At 32.9% G+C, this 25,258-nt stretch overlaps 1 protein-coding gene across 1 annotated transcript in view; it reads left to right on the plus strand.

Moving 5' to 3' along the window:
* Positions 1–25,258, plus strand: part of LOC128191702 (uncharacterized) — an 87,880-nt gene that overhangs the window by 44,610 nt on the left and 18,012 nt on the right. Inside the window, exons 7-10 of the mRNA XM_052863909.1 lie at positions 12,360–12,494; positions 13,426–13,566; positions 14,143–14,277; positions 15,176–15,316. Of these exons, the coding sequence (XP_052719869.1) occupies positions 12,360–12,494; positions 13,426–13,566; positions 14,143–14,277; positions 15,176–15,316 (552 nt within the window). The remainder of the gene's footprint in view (positions 1–12,359; positions 12,495–13,425; positions 13,567–14,142; positions 14,278–15,175; positions 15,317–25,258) is intronic.

Genomic DNA, 25,258 nt, shown 5'->3' on the forward strand with positions numbered 1-25,258 from the left:
TTACTAAACAAAATAATTCAATGGAAGCATGTATAAATTAGGATATCTAATTGAAATGAGTTTTGATGTTCGCTGCTGTTCATAAATTCATAAACGGTATATATACATTTTCGGTAATTTTCTTCGATTTAGTGCATGCATATATGTATAATTCATTTGAAATTAATTTAGTTCATTATTTCAAATTATCTTAGTAATGTATATGCAAATAATATTGCTTGTAGTCTTAAAAGCTGATGATAAAACAGTAAAATTTTAAATTGTCTTTCAATTGCTTTAATCGGGATAACACACGTGCATGGTGAACCTTCCTTCTGCTTGATAACTCTAGCTCACTGTTGCTTTTTACATCCCATAGAATGATTTCATTAATTGCGATTGTAAATGTTCACACGCTACACATGCATCAATTTATATTTTTTTATGACAAATCTTGATATTGCTTGCTCTTATTGCCTACACAATTTCCGAAAGGGCAACTTTCAAACCTTATATATACTTGCAGCTGACGTCATGACGTCAGACAATAATCAATGCGTCTATTATTTCAAAATATTTGTGTAAAGCTGTTAAATGATTTCAATTTCAAATGAAACAGCATTGTAAATGCTATTTTGTATTATACTTAATGCGGTCCACTGAATTGATAGTCACGTGATATGCGTTGATAATTCTCCCGAATGGAGTTCATAAACTAATTTCAATTTCAATATCCTTATTTGATTAAACATTTTAATTGATAATTAAAGTCACCTATCTTGTAGAGTCTTAAAAAGTGCTGCTGCTTTGTTTAGAATTCGTCATTTATTAGAATATATTTGTAATGGATATACATATATGCCTCTGACATTTCTGTATGAAAAAAAATCAGACAGATTCGAGGCCCGTTACGGCCGAGAACTGTCTGGTATTTTTTCATACAGAAATGTTAGAGGCATATATCGTACTAAAACCACTGCCATTGAATTTCATTGTTGATTATCGGAGACGGTCCGATTTTGAAGGATATCAGTACTGTAACCACTGGTAACGGTCTGATATTAAGAAGCTCAATAATATCGGACTGTCACAAAGTCAGGTAAAATTTTAGACTGCTGGAACAAAGGAATTACATAACAGCAGTGTTTTAACAAAGAAAAAATCTCCTGTTTGAAATGTATATGACCTTCGCTTAAATTAATAATTTACGTTTGCATTAAGTCATTCTGTAGAGTTCTTCAAAGCAGCAGCACATTTTAATAATTTAAAATAAAACATCCCTTTAATTAATATTAAAAATAACTAGATGCTGTCATTAGCCAGTAATACCCGCACCAAGTGTTTGCCCCTAAATAACACTGTTTTGTACCAGTTTAATTAAAAATGAAGGCCACATGCAATCTCCAGTAATACATTTAAAAATTATAATTTTCATAACTGAAGGATGAGATCCCTTCAAATGAGCAGCACTTTATGTGCAATTTGGGGTTGAACTGTTTGCAGTGAATTTTCGGTTAATCAATAATCTTAACATTTCATGTCATAGAAAGTATAACGGTCTATACAATAATTACAAACAAATTTAAAATTAAATAATGCCCCCTCCCCGTGGCGGTTGCCGGTTTTAGATTTGCTTCTGTGTGCCTACATGTGCATCATCGTGTACACAGATTTAAAGAAGGGGTGGGAGTGAGGGGTCCACCCCCCCCCCCCCCCCAATGAAAATTCATTTATATATATCAATTGTAAAATTAACAAAAATACACATTGGACCCCGATGCTCTTACAGACATGTAAACGCCCTAACCCATTGCGCTTCAATGTTAGGTAACATTATTTGGGGGTTAAATATTTAATTAATATTTATTATACTTTATTGTTTATCTCAATAGAAAGTATACATCACAATATGCAGGTGTCCTGCACCAACTTAAAGCTGTTATTTACCTAATCAAAATAGTGCAAGTGGATTTGAAGAATAGATCATAAAATTACATGCATGTTACAAATAACTGATTTTTGTCTGAAGTTACGTACACAACACAGGTCTGCAGGTCTCATTAGCAGGTACTAGTTTTACCCAGCTCTTCGATTAGATGGGTTCACGTGTATACATGCATACATGTCTGTGTTTTCCATATGCAGTAAAGGATTGGTTAAGATCAGCTAAAGGAATTCATTATTGTGTTTTAATTGGATTATCATTATGATGTTGACCAATATAGGTAAGCATAATACATGTAGTAGCAGTAGCACGTACAATTTAATGAGATGCCAGCATACATACCCCATTTTTACCCTGTATAAGCAATTTCTTATTAAAGGACAATGTGCGGTTTTATGCATTTTTTGCCCCCAAAATCAAAGTTTTAGGAAAGGCTTTAAAAATAAGATGAAAGATAGTTAAAATCATATTGGAAATAAAGGTGTAAAGGGTTATCACCACAATGACGTCAGAAAGTAGAAATGACGTCATGAAGATTGCATTATTTTGATTTAAAATTAATGTTTTGTAGCAAAATATGGGTGTTTTCCGATGGTTTTTCGACTGGGAAACATCGAGCGCAGGCTTGCTCAAGTACCATTTTTTAGTATAATGTGTAGAACTATCTGAATAAAAAGATATGTTAAAATTGAACTTGAGCAGACCTGCGCTCTATACTTCTGAATGCAAAATATACAGCAAAAATAAGAATATTTTCATTTGTTTGCAAATTTGCGGGAATTGGGCCATTTAGGTGACGTCATAGATACACAGCGAATGAGCAATGATATAGACTAAAACCAAGATTAAAGTTATAGGCATCCTCTATACAATGGTGAAGATTTTATTTTTATACAATACTATTTAAAAATTGGTTGAAATCGGGGGCAGATATTTGACCATACCACACTTAGTCCTTTGTGTATTACATGTAAGTAAGTGTTACTAGACACTTATCATTTTTATATGAGTTATAATAGGAAGGAAGGAGTATTTCTTTCTTAATGTATTATAATGCATCAAATACAATGTAGGTCATGAACTTATGGGACTGTTCTGGTCATCGAAGTGATCAGAAAAATACAAAATATCTTCTAATGTCATTATGCTGCATCAAATGGTGAAAAGTACATTAATGACCCCAGGTGTTGTCTTTAACCCCCCCCCCCCCCCATGAAATAGGAAATGATGATACACTGTATATTTTGTTAACATCTGAGATCTGAGATCCTCATCCCTAAACCATTTAAATATTCTTGCTCTGTGTCATTGCGCGTAAAATTGTGTATAGAGTATGCCCCCTTGGAGACACCCTGACATTCTAGAAGTATTTTATCTTATTCATATGTTACAGTAGTGTTTGATCAATGTTGGTAATTCCTAGCCTAATGATGTCACTGCTTAATTTGTTTAGGAGACTTTACAATTGCCCCAAATAGGCGAATACACATGCATATAACATTTTGTTTATAAAAATCTTAAAAAATTGAATGAAGTAATTTCCAAAATGTTAATGTGCATCAGGAGAGAAAAAGCAATCAAGAAATGATTTAAAATTTGCTACTGCACACATGTAAGAATGTATTAAGAAGACTGAATCTTTAGAACCAGGTTAGAGGGGGGGATGTGAATGTGGAGTATAAACATTTATAATTTGAATCATTGATTATTATTAATTCTTACTTGTCAATGAATACTAGTTATTGATCCTAAGGTAGAAATATGACCTCTGATCATATCTCAATAGATCATTTGTCAATTATGCAAGGTGTAATGTAATTTTTTTAAAGAATAACATTTTTTACCAGTTTACATAAGTTTTTAGACACCCAAATTATATTTTGATTTTAATTGATCATTCGACAATTAAGGGGGGGGGGGGCAGTTTATATTTGAGTTTGTTTGGGGGTGGGGGTTCGAAGTCATATATTTGACAATTTTTTAATGTGATTTAAAATAAGACTAAGCGATACTACAGTCATGAACATGAATAGTATAGAACAAAATCTAATACAATCTAATACATGTATATATACATAGGAAGTATTACAAAACATAGATGATTGATCTATATCTGGGTTCTTAAATTGAATCATATATCATGTACATATTATATTATTGTTTCTTTGTTCAAGGCATTTCAGATGGTATGTAGGTCATGATCGCAAGTGTTCTTCCTGAAATTATCAAATATCATAAAAACCATTGAGATCCCCACCTTAATCCAAAATAGTATTCCTCCTTAGGTCTAGCGCATCAGATCATTATGGCATGTAAGTCATGACCCTAAGGGATCATCCTGACCCCCTTAGAATCAGAAATTGTCAATTATCTTTAAATTATTGATATTTGATGATCCTATCTCTATTTAATCTTTATTATTACGCTCCCGAATGAAATTTGGAGACTTATTGTTTTGTATGGTTCTTAATACATGTATTATTATTAAGGTCTTCCGTTTCCAACGGAAGACCTTGTACTGATTCTGTTGAAGCTATTTCTCGTGAACTACTCTACCGATCTGCATGAAATTTACAGGACGTATTGAGTATAAAAAGTACTTGATAGTATAAAATTTCTGGCTGATGACGTCACTTCCAGTTTGAGGATTCAGTGAATTTTTAAGGACCATTTTGTCCACGTAACTTCTCAAAAACTAATTGCGATAGAAACGTGAAACTTTCAGGGATAGCAGATGAATGTCTTTAGATGATCCTATTTATTTGATATTTTGAAAAAATGTACAAGGCGGAGAAGCTCGCCCGAGCTCAAAAATTGGCACCAATTTTTTTTTCACGAAATTTTCGCACACTTTCGGCCCTAGTTTTTAATGTGTAAATATTTTGTTAAAACATGTAAAGCAAAAGTTGTTCAGATTAACTAGATCTTTCGTTTGATTTCAGGAAAAAGGGGCTGGCCCCTCAAATTAGGGGCCAAGAGTGCTCTAAAGTATTTTTGCAATAACTCTTTACTGAAAAATAATTTGTTATCAATTATAGTACCGAAAATGTTCATTGTACATCTGTTTATCTATACAGTACCATACCTAAGTCATATGTTACGTAATTAGGGGCTTTAAGGGGCCAGAAATCCGAAACTTTGATCATTAATATCTAGAAAAGGTGAAATATTTTGATAAGCATTATAGAACAAAAAATGCTTAGAACAACGTTCTTAACAATATGCTACCTAAATAATTTTTGTTGGTAGCCAGATGCAGTAAGGATTTTAAGGGTCGGCCCCTAAAACACATTTGTTCAGATATCTTAAGACCGGTCAACAATTTCTGAACACTTGTTGAACAAAATGTGTTTATATACAGTATTATGAAAGCATTTGTAAAAGAGTTTAGGATGAACGGTTATAACAGTTAATAGAGTTATCTTTCCTTGCTTCTTCATAATGGAGTTATCCTCCTCTCCTTTTAGTAATTATTCAGTGAAATTTAATATAACTTAATAAAAAAAAGTTGTATGATCAAAATATTTTTGCAACTTTTTTTTTTCATTTGAAACAAAAACAGTTTTTGAACTTTCTATATAAACATATAGTCTAGCTTGTTAATAGTAAAGTAATGATTGGCTAACGAAAATCACTGATAAGCAGTACATATATAAATCATGTAAAATGATTTTGGTATAAATGCCAGTCAGTGATTAATGTTTATTAAACAGGAAAAGTCAAAAACACATTTTAGCTTTTAAAGCTGTATTTTTTTAAATGCCCGGAGGAGAGTTTCTGTCTGCCATTGGGGAAGGGGGATGGAAGGTTGTTTTAAATGAAACATGCATACTAGCCACCTTATTTTAGTTTATCTATGAAAACATATATACATAAAACATATCTTGAAAGTTAACAAATATGAGAAAATAAATTTTCATCAGAGCCTTGCACCTTTTCAATATCACTCTCTTATGATTTTTAAGTTTTTCGCAAAATTATAGGTCTCATAGTCCTCTTTGAAAGATTTCAGGCAGCGGGGTGGTCATCATTACAATATCATAATTGTTCTACTCCAAAATAAAACTTGATTTAATCCATTTATGAGACTCCTACACAGGTTTGTGTATGGGCTATGGTACTCAGGTGACCGTTGTTATAGCAATTAATTGTAAAGTTTGTATTTTATCTAACTATTTCGAACTAAAGAAGTACAGAAATTTGAATTCAAAATATTTTACGATTTGTATTTAAAAACAAACATAATCCATACCATGAAGGTTCTCCTTTTGACGTTTAGAATGACATGTTTTGCTTTTTTGAATAATTGCTAGATCATTGATTTTCAACAATGTTTTATCAGCAACCAAAGTGCCGAAATTCATTTATACAAGTTATGACTTTGAATAGAAATATACACGTCGAATAAACACTTAATTCAGATAATACACAACTTTGATATGAATACCACACTCGCGTAATTCGTAAATGAATATGAAAAAAACCCCATAGAAAACGAGAGTTTTTCTAGTCGTTAGTCAGAGGCGATGGCTGAATTTCTTATCACATTTTGTCTGTTGTCCGTATGTCCGTCTATTGGTAAACTTTTCACATTTTCAACATTTTCTCAAGAACTACTTGGCCAATTTCAACCAAACTAAGCACAAAGCACCCTTTGGCAAAGGAGATTCAACATTGTAAAAATTAAGGACCTCGTCTATTTTCAAGGGGAGATAATTAGGAATTATTGACAAATTTTGAGAAATTTTCAAAAATCTTCTTCTCAAGAACCATTAGCCAGGAAAGCTGAAACTTGAATGGAAGCATCCTCTAGTAGTGTAGATTCAAAGTTGTGAAAATCTTGACCCCCAGGTGTAGGCTGGGGTCACAATGGGGGTCAACTTTTTACAAAGGGATATATAGAGTAAATCTTTAAAAATCTTCTTAGAAATTAATCAGCCAGGAAACCTCAGACTTGTGTGGAAGCATCCTCAGGTAGAATAGATTCAATTAAAAGTTGTGAAAATCATGACCCCCCGGAGGTAGGGTGGGACCACAATGGGGGTCAAAGTTTAACACAAGAATATATATATATAGAGAGTAAATCTTTAAAAATCTTCTTCTCAGAAACTAATCAGCCTGGTGATTCTCTAAAATTGTTTAGACCATTGTCCTCACAAGGGGTTCAGAGTTTGATGTACATGTAAGTTTAAATTCCATATATTAACAATTGTTTAGGATCTTTTTGAGAACTGAAATCCTCAACATGTGATATGACTATAAAATCATCCTGTTAGAAAAGGGACTAATGATTATAAACATAAGAATATCCAGGAGGAAAATGGATTTTATGTATACAGAATCTACATGAATTATACTACATTTTCCAGATAGTTTGTATTATGACTCTATTAAGCGATTTTATCATACCTATTGTTCCTCAGGTGAGTGATGTGGCCCATTGGCCTCTTGTTGTATTTTCAAATTGGTTCTTCGTCTCTAAATTTTAACAAACAGGTTAAAAACACTATTTGATTATGTACTGTATACTAAAACAAGTACTATTTTTATGCTCTTTCCGATTTGTTGAAATTAATATATATGTTCATTATATATATAGTCCCTTTTATAGCTCACCTGAACCGAAAGTTCAAGTGAGCTTTTCTGATCACCCGTTGTCCGCTGTCCGTCTGTCTGTCCGTCCGTCTGTAAACTTTTCACATTTTCGACTTCTTCTCAAAAACCACTGGGCCAAATTAAACCAAATTTGGTACAAAGCATCCTTATGAAAAGGGGATTATAAAATGTTTTAATAAAGGGCACAGCCTATTTCAAACGGGAGATAATTGCGAAACAGTGAGTATAGGGTGCCTGTCTTTAAAAATCTTCTTCTGAAGAACCACTGCACCAGAAATGCCAATTTTTACACACAAGCTTGTATATATAGTGAAGATTTTCAATTGTAAAAATCGTGACCCTCGGATCAAAACTAGGGACCCAGGCGGGTTTCAAAGTTTAACATAGAAATACATAGGAAAAATGTTTTTAAAAAATCTTCTTCTCAAGAACCACTGCACCAGAAATGCCAATTTTTACACAAAAGCTTGCATATATGTTGAAGATTCTAAATTGTAAAAATCGTGACCCCCGGACCCCAGGCGGGGTTCAAATTTTAACAAATACATAGGAAAAGTGTTTTCATGACTGTTGTTCCATTTATTCAACTAAATTGTGCACCAAAAACCCCAACTGTGTCTCCCTGATTATTGACAACTCATTGCATAAGTATATAAGGTTGTTTAATCAAGAAATGACGAATGAATACGATAAGGTGTAAAAATTTACTAAATATTATTTTAGTTTATCGCTTACATTTAATTTGGATACCGTGCCCGATAAAAATAGAATTATAGATATGTAAATTGATTTGTTATCGGGCACGGTCTCCAAAGTAAATGTAAGCGATAAATTTATCTTGTGATTTTGTTGCAATATTGCAGCTAGTTTGGTTGAGCATTATAGATACGGCAGATCAACGCACGTGGTGTGGATTTATTTATAAACAACCATACCATAGATAATCTTGTTTCACACGGGAATTAAATTTTTAAAAAAGTATGTTTTATTATAATTAGGGAAACACTGTTAATGTGTTTCCCTCGTATACAAATAATGAACCCGTAAAAGTTGCTCAAAAGTGTTTAAAGCAGAAAGAAGATAATTTATTTTTGAACTTTGACATTTCTTCGATTTTTGTAACCATGATGAGTTATGATTCATTGTATTACAAATGCATCACTACGTATTTTATAAGGAAATATACTGAGTATACAATCACATGGTGATGTTAAAATTGCATATAAAAATATAGTTGCATATTGTGGTATTAATGGACTTATTGTACGTACGACCTAACTCAGACAGCGCGTGCACGGATCTCTATCTCGCGGGATCCCTGGTCGAGGACGGATGAACCCATGTTTTATGTGTATTTGTAATTTAAATTAATGATACCTATTTTAAAGAGAATGTCAGCTCGAGGCCTTTGTGGGCGTTCCGGCCTTTGATACATGTATGTATAATGAAGATTCTAAATTGTAGAAATCGTGACCCTCGGACCAAAACTGCATCCCCAGGCAGGGTTCAAAGTTTAACATAAAACTACATATGAAAAATGTTTAAAAAATTTTTCTCAAGAACTACGTATACTGCACCACAAATGCCAATATTTACACAAAAGGTTGTATATATAGTAAATATTCTAAATTGTAAAAATCGTGACCCCCGAACAAAACGTGGGGCCCCAGAAGGGGTTTAAATTTTAACATATATAGGAAAATGTTTAAAAATCTTCTTCTCAAGAACTATAATGCGACTGTTTGGGATATTACTATGCATACATGTACATCCTTAAATAATGTAGATTCTAATTTGTAAAAATATCCTAACTCCCGGACAATTGGTGGGGCACCAAGAGGGGTTCAAAATTTAAACATTTTAAACAACATAAAGGAAACGTTTAAAAATTTTCTTTTTAAGAACTACAATGTTATAGTTTGTGGAATTTCTATGCATGCATCCTTGGCTTCTGTAGATTCCTAATTGGTAAAATCGTGACCCCCGGACCAATACTTGGGCTCCAAGAGGGGGTCAAAGTTAATTATAGAAATATAAAGTTAACATGTTAAAAAATCTTCTTCTCGAGAACTACAATGCTTCAGTTTGTGAGATTACTATCATGCATACAACCTTGGATAATGAAGGTTCGACAGTTTTAAAATAATGACCCCTCAGGCTGGACTAATACTGGGGACCCAAGATGGGTTTAAAGTTAATTGTAGAAGTATATATGGAAAATGTTTAAAAATCTTCTCGAGAACTACAATGCATCAATTTGTCAGATAACTACGTAAGCATCCTCAAATAGTGTAGATTAGAAATTATAAAAGCCGTGACCTCAATCTAATACCGGGGCCCTAAGAGGTGTTCAAAGTTTAGCATAGAAATAATGAGGGAAAATATTGAAAAATCTTTTTCTAGGGAACTATAATGCTTCAGCTTGTGAGATTACTATGCAAGCATCCTTAAGGTCAGACACGTTTCTCGAGAATCTTGTTTGTATCTCCTCGTTATAGAGAGTTCCAATAAATAATATTAATTTTACAATTATTTTAAGAATGATTACAATTTAATAAGATGTGGCTATGTGTCTAGATGGCCCTGTGGTTAGAACCGTGGCCGCTAACTGCCAGAAGCATACAGTACCGATCAGACCCGACCTAACACCAAAGTAAACCCCAACTAAACCCGGGTTTACTTTTGGGGTTTACTTGGGGTTTTCTCTGGGTTTACTTTTTGAAAATTTGGGTCCACTCGGGGTTTACTTGGGGTTTACTTTGAAACTCCTTTTGAGATCAACTGCATGCACTGAAGTGTGAAGCAGACTAGTATTGTATCTTACCATCCTATTGCCTGTAATTACTACCCTTTGTATATTCCGAATACACAGTTAGCGCCTGCTTTCAGGGGTATACTTCTGACTGGGTTTACTCTCTGTGTCCACTCTGGGTTTACTTTGGGTTTACTCTGGGTCCACTCTAGTAAACCTGAAGTAACCCCCGGAAGTAAACCCAGGGTTTAGTTGGGGTTACCTTTCTGTTAGGTTGGGTCTGATCGGTACTGAATATGTTCTAGAGGTCGTGAGTTCAAATCCCCGCTCCGGCCGAGATAGAGTTCCTATATAGTGAATTTTGCTGAGCCGTATATGTATTTATTTTTATATCAGCAATTCAAGTGTATATATAGGAAATTGCATACTATAGTATTTTGGAGAAATGCCTGGTAAGGTAACCTAATATTTTGCAAGAAAGCTTGTCAAAATAGTAGTAAACCATCAACAAATTCCTGGAAAAAGTTATACAAAATTGAGGAACGTGTCGTCGGCCTTATATAATGTACACTGTAGATTCAAAATAATTAAAGTTTAAGCACTGGACTAATACTGTGGCCCCAAGAGGGGTTCAAAGTTTTACATAGAAAGATATATTGAAAATGTTTTTAAAAGTTTTTCTCGAGAACTATAATGCTACAGTTTGTGGGATTACTATGCAAGGATCCTCAAATTGTGTAAACTCTAATGTAGTGGAACCAAGAGTTATCTTTCTTGATGTTCTGTACAGTCTGAGAGTTATTCCTCTTGAAGTGGAACTCTTCTACGTTCAGTTTTTCAGGCTGTGTACGTGCGGTCCCACCGCAGTGCTACACATTTTCATTCCTATGTTACTATTTATGTTGTTCAAGCCAACCATAAACCTCGGACCAATATTGGGTCCCCAGAAAGGGGTTCAATGTTTAAAATAGAAAAAGCATATGCTTCGAAATGTAATGTTACAAGGAACTGCTGTTCAGGTGAGCGATGTGGCCCATGGGCCTCTTGTTTAATTATGATAATTTTAATCTAAGTTTTCAAAAAAGAAGCATTTCACTGTTTTCCAAAAACCTTGGGGTTTTATAAACAAAAAAAAAATTACCAAATGTAAGATGATAATAGAGTTTTGCAGAGTATAAGAATTACTTTAATTAACCTACTTAGGATCAAAAACTTGTCAAAACAGCTCACAAATGTAAAAGAAAATGCTGAAAATCAGACTGACAGTTTCTCAAATACTCTTTGTCACAAAAAGAAAGAATTGGAGTCCGTATGCATGCAGTCATTTCATGCATATCTTTTACATTTTCTGCTATGCTATGGTATGCAATTTTAATGATATGCTATGAGATTTGTATGCTATGCTATGAGATTTGTATGCTATGCTATGAGAAATTAAAATGAAGGACTTAATGATATGGTATGTCATGCTATGCTATGGTATGCTATGAGATTTGAACAAAAACTCCTCCATACACAGAAGAGTTCCACACATTTCGATGTAAAAAAATAAGAAGCTAAAATTTACTACAAATCTTTTATGTGAACATTTATTTTTTTAAAATAAAAACATTCAAAACCGAGTTAAAATAATGTTGTATGCTATGCAATGGTATGATTTGACGAATGCGATTCTATGAGATTGTATGCTTTGGTATGAGATTCCAATGCTATGCTATGAGATTTCAATGCTATGCTAAGAGATTTCAATGCTATGCTATGCTATGGTGTATGTTGTAAAAGATATGCTTGAAGCGACTGCGTGTTTTCTGAATTGTAGAAGATCAAAATCAAAATTCTAATATTCAAGAATATTAAAAAGTGTTATATTTGTATTTCCGTAAAGTTTATTATCTAGGAAAAAAAATCAGTTAACGCAAGCTACACTTTTTTATCTTTTATCTCCTTCGTATCTTTATAAAGGTAGTTGAAATCATACATCAATAAAATATCTTAATGCATATTAAATGTTCATGTATCAAAATTGGCAATTGTTATAATATTGATGTTACAATTTTCTTTTCTAAGGATTGAAGACCTCTTAAACAAAGATAGAAACCTGCAGAAATACAAAACAGATGCAGAGCACAAAACCAGCACGCTTATGAACGCCTTACATGACAAAGAAACTGAAATTGAAGCTTTAAGCAAGCAGTTAGCAAGGTTAAAAGTTTTTTTTTATGAATGATTGAAATTTACATCTAAGATGAGAGATAATACTATAATCGCCCCTTTCGCCCTCGTTGTCAGCGGGCGAATTTAAGACTAGGCGAACTTCAATGTTTCAAATTATCTCTCTTTAAACATAACTGTGTCTGGGTGAAGGGGTAAGAAGGGGCAAAACTGTTTGAAATTATAGATGGACGAAAATAACACGAGGCGAAAATAACCCTGTTTACAGTATTTGATTGGCGCTAAACTTTTGATAAGCCAATGGAAAAGGGGGATATATACTATATAAGTTAGTTCATATTTAGTAAAATTCTGGCAATCTAGAAGGGGTTTGATCAATTCCCTTCTTCTGCCGCCTACATTCTAAAAGCTCAACGTTGACTGCAGATTTCAACAAACTGTCATTCAGAATTTGCTGTTTTGGCATGGCGCCTATTATTGTGATTGTTTAGTATCAGTTTTATGTAAGAAGCAAATGAGTATACATTTATAAATGCCCTGGCACACAAAGGTTACCGACTTTTTTATATAGCACGGAAACGAATAGATGTTAATAACATATATCTTTAAAAGCAAATATGGCACTGCCCATTCTGTCAGATATTGTACAGGCCGGGGCGCTAACGCGCGTCGGAACGTCTTATTTGTGACGGAATGGACAATTTTTGACTTAAATCACTTATCAAAGCATTTCAAAATTTAGAGAACGTTTTTAATGAAACTATCTTGATGATTTTTGTAACTTACAGCTTATCATTTTGCATGGACAATATTTGAAGTTCAATATGATGTATGTAATGTATGTAAAGAAAAAATGGAACTGTAGCAGCAGTGAAGATTGTTGACTGTTTTTCATGTAATACGTTTTCAGTTGTATTTGATATGTGTCTTTGTCGTTATTTTGTAATTTATTATTTTGCAGATCTGAGGAAAATGTTTCAATCCTATCAAAAGATATACAGAATATCCAAGAGTCCAAACGCCAAGTTGCTGATGAGAAACTTCAAGACCTTCAAACAGAAAATGGTTCCCTAAAACTAACTTTGGCAGAGGCAACTACAAAGTAGGATTTGATGATCATATTTATCAACTAAAATCAACCAAAAGAGCTCACAATTCTTTGTTTTGTTAACAATGCCTAGGCCGTTTTCATGTTACCACATTGATAGCTGACAAGAAAATAAAATTTTAAGACAAAATTTAAATATGACAAACACTATACGCTTTTTTAAAAAAACTAAAATGAAACTTTTACTAAAATATAAAAATTAATGTAAACAAAGATTTTGGCTGAAATCGTGGCCATGCCTCTTACACACACTAAAATGTTATTTAGAGTTAGTTTTACAAACTTGGTTAATCCATTTAGACAATAGAAACAATTACTACGTCAAAACGGTTATTATGTTTTAAATATCTATTTATAAAATATCTTTACATTTATTTACAAAGACATTTCGAACTTTACATAAAGAAATGCATAACAAGTGCAATTTGTTATTTTTCAGTCTTTTTATCTCAGCTACTAATTTCATTCAGGGGTTGTATACGTAAAAGTATATATTTTAAATTTCTTTGATTACTCATGTACCATAAGGAAAACGTAAAATCTAAATTAATATTTTGTTCACTCTTGAAGGATTGATGACCTTTGGAACAAATGTACAAACCTGCAAAAATACAAAAGTGATACAGAACTTGAGATCGGGACGTTATTAAATGTTGTAGAAGAGAAAGAAACTGAAATTGAAACTTTACACAAACATCTAGCAAGGTACATGTGTATACAATCTTTTATTTTTATTTTTTTACGGATTGTAAGATTATTTACTTATTTGTTCATCTTATTTCTTAGTTTTAAGTATAATGTATATTGCATTACTTGATACAATGTGTCAAATCATCATCATGTGTTCAGGTCTGTTTATCCTTTTTAAAGCGCTAAGCAAAGCTAAGCGCTTTATTGTCGTTAGACTTCTACTTCCGGTGCCCCCTATGAGCAGAAATATGCATCATTTAAACTGGTTAAAAAATCAGTTTCAGGGGTTAATGCAAGCACATTGTTGCACGGGCTATAGTGAATATAAAGTTTGGGCTATTGTGAATCCAAGGTGCGGGGCTTACGTACATCATTGCAGGGGCTGTCAAACGGGTGTGCAGTAACATTAAACAAATTTTCTGGGTGTGACATTAAAATAATAGCAGACGGTTTCTGATCTTGATTGTTAGATCCAAGGACAGGCTTAAGTATTGAGTAGGCCAAAGCCGGCTAGAGTCTCAGGGTTGTTTGTACATATTATATTTGTTACGGGTCTTGGCCAATGTAGTCGTGCGTGGTTACCATGGTTATACAGTTTAACATAGATTTTGCTGCGTTATGTAGTATTAGTTTGTGTCATATCATACATATTAAGAATTGTATGTAAATTTTAACTAAACTAGTAAGATATTACAACATGATACGATATTGTATTCATTATATTACTTGTCATATTAAAGAATATAAATGTTGATATATACGAGTATGTATTATATATGACTTTATATATAAGACATGATCTTGTTGCCTCACATAGGGATACTAAGTCAAAAGGAGCTTTATCTGTAAAACTTTTTGAAATGTTACCTGTTTTCAATTTTTGCTGATATATTTTTTTCTATCTGGCTTGCAGATCTGAAAAAAATGTCTCAATTTTATCAAAAGATATTAAGGACATTCAAGGTTCAAAACGCCAAGCTGCTGATGAGAGAGTTCAAAGCCTTCAAACAGAGAATGCTTCCATAAAATTAGAATTGACAAAGGCAACTACAGAGTAGGATACAATTTTCATATTAATTGTGTTCAGATTAAATAATCATGTAATATCATTTTGCATACGAATATTTTCAGAAATTGGGAATGTGTTAAAATTTGAATAATAAACGAATCGATCGAGATATTGTATTTACAGTTGATTTGCAATTCAAAGAGTTAATATTACCTAAACAGTATATTTACAATGATAGATGAATCAGTGAAATCATCAACCTATCTCTTTATCAAATTGTTTGATGATCATAATTTTTCTTATATATTAGTTCAAAGTTAATAATGTGTACCCAAGAAAAAATAAAACAATTGCAGAACAAATGCATTTTTAGCTCACCGAGACGAAGTCAGGGGGAGCTTATGCTATACCCTCGGCGTCGGCGTCCGGACCTGGTTAAAGTTTTTGTTGCAGGTCCTGTATCTAAGCTCTTACTTGTCCTATCTTCACCAAACTTGCATGGATGATGCATCTGGACCTACTTATGGACTTGAAAGACTTGGATGGAGGAGGTTAAGGTTGTTGGACCAGGTTAAAGTTTTTGATGCAGGTGCCCTTTGATAGCAATATCTAAGTTACTGCAGGTCCGTACTTCACCAAACTTGCATGGATGGTGTGTCTTATGATACTGATGCACCAGACAGGCTTGAGTGCTGAATCTGAGCTATAGGTTTCGGATGCTGAAGGTGGTTAAGGTTTTTAGAGCTGGTTAAAGTTTTTGTTGCAGGTGCCCTTTGATAGCAATATATAAGTTACTACTGGTCCGTACTTCACAAAACTTGCATGGATGGTGTGTCTTATGATACTGATGCACCAGGCAGGCTTGGGTGCTGAATCTGAGCTAAAGGTTACAGATGCTGAAGGTGGTTAAGGTTTTTAGAGCTGGTTAAAGTTGCCCTCTGATGATTATATCTTAGTTACTACTTGTCCTAACTTCACCAGACTATCATGGATGCACCATCTTATGATACTGATGCACCAGACAGGCTTGAATGCTGGATCTGAGCCATAGGTTTCGGATGCTGGAGGAGGTTAAGGTTTTTAGTGTTGGTTAAAGTTTTTGAAACAGGTGCCCTCTGATGATTATATCTTAGTTATTACTTGTCCTAACTTCACCAGACTTCCATGGATGGTGCGTCTTATGATACTGATGCACTTGACAGGCTTGAATGCTGAGTCTGAGCCATAGGTTTCAGATGCTGGATATGGTTAAGTTTTTTGGAACAGGTCACATGTTTAATAGATAATAGTACTATTTCAAACTTGCACAGTTGATTAAACTGTAATATGAATGAATCAAAGAGGAAGCTTCAGATGCAGAGCTTGATCTCCATTATCAAGGATGCTAAAAAGTATATCTTAGTTATTACAGGTCCTAACTTCACCAAACTTGAATGGATGGTGTGTCTTATGATACAGATGCACCTGACGGGCATGGATGTTGAATCTGAGCCAAAGGTTGCGGATGCTGGAGCAGGTTAAGGCTAGTGCCCTCTGATGATGATATCTTAGTTTTTACTGGTCTAAACTTCACCAAACTTGCATGGAGATGCGTCTTATGTATACTGATGCACCTGACAGGCTTGAATGCTGAATCTAAGCCATAGGTTTCGGATGCTGGATGAGGTTTAGTTTTTTTGGAACAGGTCACATGTTTTTGTAAGATGATAGCTTGCATAGTTGACTTAACTATATTATAAATGAAACGCAGATGTTGCTTCAGATGCAGAGCCTGATCTCCATTATCAAGGATGCATAGGAAATTTCCTACCTCAATTAAACCTGCTCGAAAGATACATGTGATTGTTGATAAATGATATAACATGATTCCTATGATATAGTATTGTATAGTATGAAACAATATTGTTTAATATGATACAATATAATATCATATGTAATATTATAAAAAGTTATATAATACGATATGATATTGTATCAATTTTTTTGATATTTTATGTTATGAGTAACTGTATTGTATATTATGATACAATATTATATAATATTGTATTGTATTATTGATTTATTGTTTTATCACATGATACTAATACATAAATATTGCAAAATATAATATTGTATCCTATGATGCAATATTGCATATTCTATAATATTGTATCATACGATATTGTATAATATGATATTAGTTTCTGTAATATAGAATTATATCACAGGAATTTGTATAATATGATACTGTAATATTATATAATATCGTACCATAAAATATATGATATTGGTTTATAATATGATGTATTATCACATCACATGAAATTGTATTGTATGGTATTGTAAGATATATTATTGTATCAAATGATACAATATGTATAATATAATATTGTATTATATAATATGTTACTTTATCACATAATATTGTATCATTTGATATGATACAATGTTGTATCTAATTATATTGTATCATATGATACAATATCATATTATGTAACAAAAATGATACAGTATCATACAATATCATACTATATTATACAATATAATATCATATGTTTCAATGTTATGATGTATTAAATAATATGATATTGTAATATTATACTATATTGCTTTATATATTATGATATTGTATTATTTGATCAAATACAATAATGTATAACACAATACAATGTCATATCATTCGTTACAATATCATATCTCATCATTGTTTATTATGGTATTTTATTGTATTATATGATATAATTCTCATAACTGAAGGATGAGATCCCTTCAAATGAGCAGCACTTTATGTGCAATTTGGGGTTGAACTGTTTGCAGTGAATTTTCGGTTAATCAATAATCTTAACATTTCATGTCATAGAAAGTATAACGGTCTATACAATAATTACAAACAAAATTAAAAAAATTAAATTATGCCCCCTCCCCGTGGCGGTTGCCGGTTTTAGATTTGCTTCTGTGTGCCTACATGTGCATCATCGTGTACACAGATTCAAAGAAGGGGTGGGAGTGAGGGGTCCAGCCCCCCCCCCCCCCCCAATGAAAATTCATTTATATATATCAATTGTAAAATTAACAAAAATACACATTGGACCCCGATGCTCTTACAGACATGTAAACGCCCTAACCCATTGCGCTTCAATGTTAGGTAACATTATTTGGGGGGTAAATATTTAATTAATATTTATTATACTTTATTGTTTATCTCAATAGAAAGTATACACCACAATATGCAGGTGTCCTGCACCAACTTAAAGCTGTTATTTACCTAATCAAAATAGTGCAAGTGGATTTGAAGAATAGATCATAAAATTACATGCATGTTACAAATAACTGATTTTTGTCTGAAGTTACGTACACAGCACAGGTCTGCAGGTCTCATTAGCGGGTACTAGTTTTACCCAGCTCTTCGATTAGATGGGTTCACGTGTATACATGCATACATGTCTGTGTTTTCCATATGCAGTAAAGGATTGGTTAAGATCAGCTAAAGGAATTCATTATTGTGTTTTAATTGGATTATCATTATGATGTTGACCAATATAGGTAAGCATAATAATGTAGTAGCAGTAGCACGTACAAGATAATGAGATGCCAGCATACATACCCCATTTTTACCCTGTATAAACAATTTCTTATTAAAGGACTATGTGCGGTTTTATGCATTTTTTGCCCCCAAAATCAAAGTTTTAGGAAAGGCTTTAAAAATAAGATGAAAGATAGTTAAAATCATATTGGAAATAAAGGTGTAAAGGGTTATCACCACAATGACGTCAGAAAGTAGAAATGACGTCATGAAGATTGCATTATTTTGATTTAAAATTGATGTTTTGTAGCAAAATATGGGTGTTTTCCGATGGTTTTTCGACTGGGAAACATCGAGCGCAGGCTTGCTCAAGTACCATTTTTTAGTATAATGTGTAGAACTATCTGAATAAAAAGATATGTTAAAATTGCACTTGAGCAGACCTGCGCTCTATACTTCTGAATGCAAAATATACAGCAAAAATAAGAATATTATCATTTGTTTGCAAATTTGCGGGAATTGGGCCATTTAGGTGACGTCATAGATACACAGCGAATGAGCAATGATATAGACTAAAATCAAGATTAAAGTTATAGGCATCCTCTATACAATGGTGAAGATTTTATTTTTATACAATACTATTTAAAAATTGGTTGAAATCGGGGGCAGATATTTGACCATACCACACTTAGTCCTTTGTGTATTACATGTAAGTAAGTGTTACTAGACACTTATCATTTTTATATAAGTTATAATAGGAAGGAAGGAGTATTTCTTTCTTAATGTATTATAATGCATCAAATACAATGTAGGTCATGAACTTATGGGACTGTTCTGGTCATCGAAGTGATCAGAAAAATACAAAATATCTTCTAATGTCATTATGCTGCATCAAATGGTGAAAAGTACATTAATGACCTCAGGTGTTGTTTTTAACCCCCCACCCCCCCCCCCCCCCCATGAAATAGGAAATGATGATACACTGTATATTTTGTTAACATCTGAGATCTGAGATCCTCATCCCTAAACCATTTAAATAGTCTTGCTCTGTGTCATTGCGCGTAAAATTGTATATAGAGTATGCCCCCTTGGAGACACCCTGACATTCTAGAAGTATTTTATCTTATTCATATGTTACAGTAGTGTTTGATCCATGTTGGTAATTCCTAGCCTAATGATGTCACTGCTTAATTTGTTTAGGAGACTTTACAATTGCCCCAAATAGGCGAATACACATGCATATAACATTTTGTTTATAAAAATCTTTAAAAATTGAATTAAGCAATTTCCAAAATGTTAATGTGCATCAGGAGAGAAAAAGCAATCAAGAAATGATTTAAAATTTGCTACTGCACACATGTAAGAATGTATTAAGAAGACTGAATCTTTAGAACCAGGTTAGAGGGGGGGATGTGAATGTGGAGTATAAACATTTTTAATTTGAATCATTGATTATTATTAATTCTTACTTGACAATGAATACTAGTCATTGATCCTAAGGTAGAAATATGACCTCTGATCATATCTCAATAGATCATTTGTCAATTATGCAAGGTGTAATGTAATTTTTTTAAAGAATAACATTTTTTACCAGTTTACATAAGTTTTTAGACACCCAAATTATATTTTGATTTTAATTGATCATTTGACAATTAAGGGGGGGGGCAGTTTATATTTGAGTTTGTTTGGGGGTGGGGGTTCGAAGTCAAATATTTGACAATTTTTTAATGTGATTTAAAATAAGACTAAGCGATACTTCAGTCATGAACATGAATAGTATAGAACAAAATCTAATACAATCTAATACATGTATATATACATAGGAAGTATTACAAAACATAGATGATTGATCTATATCTGGGTTCTTAAATTGAATCATATATCATGTACATATTATATTATTGTTTCTTTGTTCAAGGCATTTCAGATGGTATGTAGGTCATGATCGCAAGTGTTCTTCCTGAAATTATCAAATATCATAAAAACCATTGAGATCCCCACCTTAATCCAAAATATTATTCCTCCTTAGGTCATGGCGCATCAGATCATTATGGCATGTAAGTCATGACCCTAAGGGATCATCCTGACCCCCTTAGAATCAGAAATTGTCAATTATCGTTAAATTATTGATATTTGATGATCCTATCTCTATTTAATCTTTATTATTACGCTCCCGAATGAAATTTGGAGACTTATTGTTTTGTATGGTTCTTAATACATGTATTATTATTAAGGTCTTCCGTTTCCAACGGAAGACCTTGTACTGATTCTGTTGAAGCTATTTCTCGTGAACTACTCTACCGATCTGCATGAAATTTACAGGACGTATTGAGTATAAAAAGTACTTGATAGTATAAAATTTCTGGCTGATGACGTCACTTCCAGTTTGAGATTTTGAGGATTCAGTGAATTTTTAAGGACCATTTTGTCCACGTATCTTCTCAAAAACTAATTGCGATAGAAACGTGAAACTTTCAGGGATAGCAGATGAATGTCTTTAGATGATCCTATTTATTTGATATTTTGAAAAAATGTACAAGGCGGAGAAGCTCGCCCGAGCTCAAAAATTGGCACTTATTTTTTTTCACGAAATTTTCGCACACTTTCGGCCCTAGTTTTTAATGTGTAAATATTTTGTTAAAACATGTAAAGCAAAAGTTGTTCAGATTAACTAGATCTTTCGTTTGATTTCAGGAAAAAGGGGCTGGCCCCTCAAATTAGGGGCCAAGAGTGCTCTAAAGTATTTTTGCAATAACTCTTGTTAATTTGTTATCAATTATAGTACCGAAAATGTTCATTGTACATCTGTTTATCTATACAGTACCATACCTAAGTCATATGTTACGTAATTAGGGGCTTTAAGGGGCCAGAAATCCGAAACTTTGATCATTAATATCTAGAAAAGGTGAAATATTTTGATAAGCATTATAGAACAAAAAATGCTTAGAACAACGTTCTTAACAATATGCTACCTAAATAATTTTTGTTGGTAGCCCCATGCAGTAAGGATTTTAAGGGTCGGCCCCTAAAACACATTTGTTCAGATATCTCAAGACTGGTCAACAATTTCTGAACACTTGTTGAACAAAATGTGTTTATATACAGTATTATGAAAGCATTTGTAAAAGAGTTTAGGATGAACGGTTATAACAGTTAATAGAGTTATCTTTCCTTGCTTCTTCATAATGGAGTTATCCTCCTCTTCTTTAGTAATTATTCAGTGAAATTTAATATAACTTAATAAAAAAAAGTTGTATGATCAAAATATTTTTGCAACTTTTTTTTTTCATTTGAAACAAAAACAGTTTTTGAACTTTCTATATAAACATATAGTCTAGCTTGTTAATAGTAAAGTAATGATTGGCTAACGAAAATCACTGATAAGCAGTACATATATAAATCATGTAAAATGATTTTGGTATAAATGCCAGTCAGTGATTAATGTTTATTAAACAGGAGAAGTCAAAAACACATTTTAGCTTTTAAAGCTGAATTTTTTTAAATGCCCGGAGGAGAGTTTCTGTCTGCCATTGGGGAAGGGGGATGGAAGGTTGTTTTAAATGAAACATGCATACTAGCCACCTTATTTTAGTTTATCTATGAAAACATATATACATAAAACATATCTTGAAAGTTAACAAATATGAGAAAATAAATTTTCATCAGAGCCTTGCACCTTTTCAATATCACTCTCTTATGATTTTTAAGTTTTTCGCAAAAATTATAGGTCTCATAGTCCTCTTTGAAAGATTTCAGGCAGCGGGGTGGTCATCATTACAATATCATAATTGTTCTACTCCAAAATAAAACTTGATTTAATCCATATATGAGACTCCTACACAGGTTTGTGTATGGGCTATGGTACTCAGGTGACCGTTCAGGCCTATTGGCCTCTTGTTATAGCAATTAATTGTAAAGTTTGTATTTTATTTAACTATTTCGAACTAAAGAAGTACAGAAATTTGAATTCAAAATATTTTACGATTTGTATTTAAAAACAAACATAATCCATACCATGAAGGTTCTCCTTTTGACGTTTAGAATGACATGTTTTGCTTTTTTGAATAATTGCTAGATCATTGATTTTCAACAATGTTTTATCAGCAACCAAAGTGCCGAAATTCATTTATACAAGTTATGACTTTGAATAGAAATATACACGTCGAATAAACACTTAATTCAGATAATACACAACTTTGATATGAATACCACACTCGCGTAATTCGTAAATGAATATGAAAAAAACCCCATAGAAAACGAGAGTTTTTCTCATCGTTAATCAGAGGCGATGGCTGAATTTCTTATCACATCTTGTCTGTTGTCCGTATGTCCGTCTATTGGTAAACTTTTCACATTTTCAACATTTTCTCAAGAACCACTTGGCCAATTTCAACCAAACTAAGCACAAAGCACCCTTTGGCAAAGGAGATTCAACATTGTAAAAATTAAGGACCTCGTCAATTTTCAAGGGGAGATAATTAGGAATTATTGACAAATTTTGAGAAATTTTCAAAAATCTTCTTCTCAAGAACCATTAGCCAGGAAAGCTGAAACTTGAATGGAAGCATCCTCTGGTAGTGTAGATTCAAAGTTGTGAAAATCTTGACCCCCAGGTGTAGGCTGGGGTCACAATGGGGGTCAACTTTTTACATAGGGATATATAGAGTAAATCTTTAAAAATCTTCTTAGAAATTAATCAGCCAGGAAACCTCAGACTTGTGTGGAAGCATCCTCAGGTAGAGTAGATTCAATTAAAAGTTGTGAAAATCATGACCCCCCGGAGGTAGGGTGGGACCACAATGGGGGTCAAAGTTTAACACAAGAATATATATATATATATAGAGAGTAAATCTTTAAAAATCTTCTCAGAAACTAATCAGCCTGGTGATTCTCTAAAATTGTTTAGACCATTGTCCTCACAAGGGGTTCTGAGTTTTATGTACATGTAAGTTTAAATTCCATATGTTAACAATTGTTTAGGATCTTTTTGAGAACTGAAATCCTCAACATATGATATGACTATAAAATCATCCTGTTAGGAAAGGGACTAATGATTATAAACATAAGAATATCCAGGAGGAAAATGGATTTTATGTATACAGAATCTACATGAATTATACTACATTTTCCAGATAGTTTGTATTATGACTCTATTAAGCGATTTTATCATACCTATTGTTCCTCAGGTGAGTGATGTGGCCCATTGGCCTCTTGTTGTATTTTCAAATTGGTTCTTCGTCTCTAAATTTTAACAAACAGGTTAAAAACACTATTTGATTAAGTACTGTATACTAAAACAAGTACTATTTTTATGCTCTTTCCGATTTGTTGAAATTAATATATATGTTCATTATATATATATAGTCCCTTTTATAGCTCACCTGAACCGAAAGTTCAAGTGAGCTTTTCTGATCACCCGTTGTCCGCTGTCCGTCTGTCTGTCCGTCCGTCTGTAAACTTTTCACATTTTCGACTTCTTCTCAAAAACCACTGGGCCAAATTAAACCAAATTTGGTACAAAGCATCCTTATGAAAAGGGGATTATAAATTGTTTTAATAAAGGGCACAGCCTATTTCAAACGGGAGATAATTGCGAAACAGTGAGTATAGGGTGCCTGTCTTTAAAAATCTTCTTCTGAAGAACCACTGCACCAGAAATGCCAATTTTTACACACAAGCTTGTATATATAGTGAAGATTTTCAATTGTAAAAATCGTGACCCTCGGATCAAAACTAGGGACCCAGGCGGGTTTCAAAGTTTAACATAGAAATACATAGGAAAAATGTTTTAAAAAAATCTTCTTCTCAAGAACCACTGCACCAGAAATGCCAATTTTTACACAAAAGCTTGCATATATGTTGAAGATTCTAAATTGTAAAAATCGTGACCCCTGGACCCCAGGCGGGGTTCAAATTTTAACAAATACATAGGAAAAGTGTTTTCATGACTGTTGTTCCATTTATTCAACTAAATTGTGCACCAAAAAACCCAACTGTGTCTCCCTGATTATTGACAACTCATTGCATAAGTATATAAGGTTGTTTAATCAAGAAATGACGAATGAATACGATAAGGTGTAAAAATTTACTAAATATTATTTTAGTTTATCGCTTACATTTAATTTGGATACCGTGCCCGATAAAAATAAAAATAGATATGTAAATTGATTTGTTATCGGGCACGGTCTCCAAAATAAATGTAAGCGATAAATTTATCTTGTGATTTTGTTGCAATATTACAGCTAGTTTGGTTGAGCATTATAGATACGGCAGATCAACGCACGTGGTGTGGATTTATTTATAAACAACCATACCATAGATAATCTTGTTTCACACGGGAATTAAATTTTTAAAAAAGTATGTTTTATTATAATTAGGGAAACACTGTTAATGTGTTTCCCTCGTATACAAATGATAAACCCGTAAAAGTTGCTCAAAAGTGTTTAAAGCAGAAAGAAGATAATTTATTTTTGAACTTTGACATT

This window comes from Crassostrea angulata, chromosome 7 (genome assembly GCF_025612915.1).
Source record: "Crassostrea angulata isolate pt1a10 chromosome 7, ASM2561291v2, whole genome shotgun sequence".
Classification (NCBI taxonomy): Eukaryota; Metazoa; Mollusca; class Bivalvia; order Ostreida; family Ostreidae; genus Magallana; species Magallana angulata.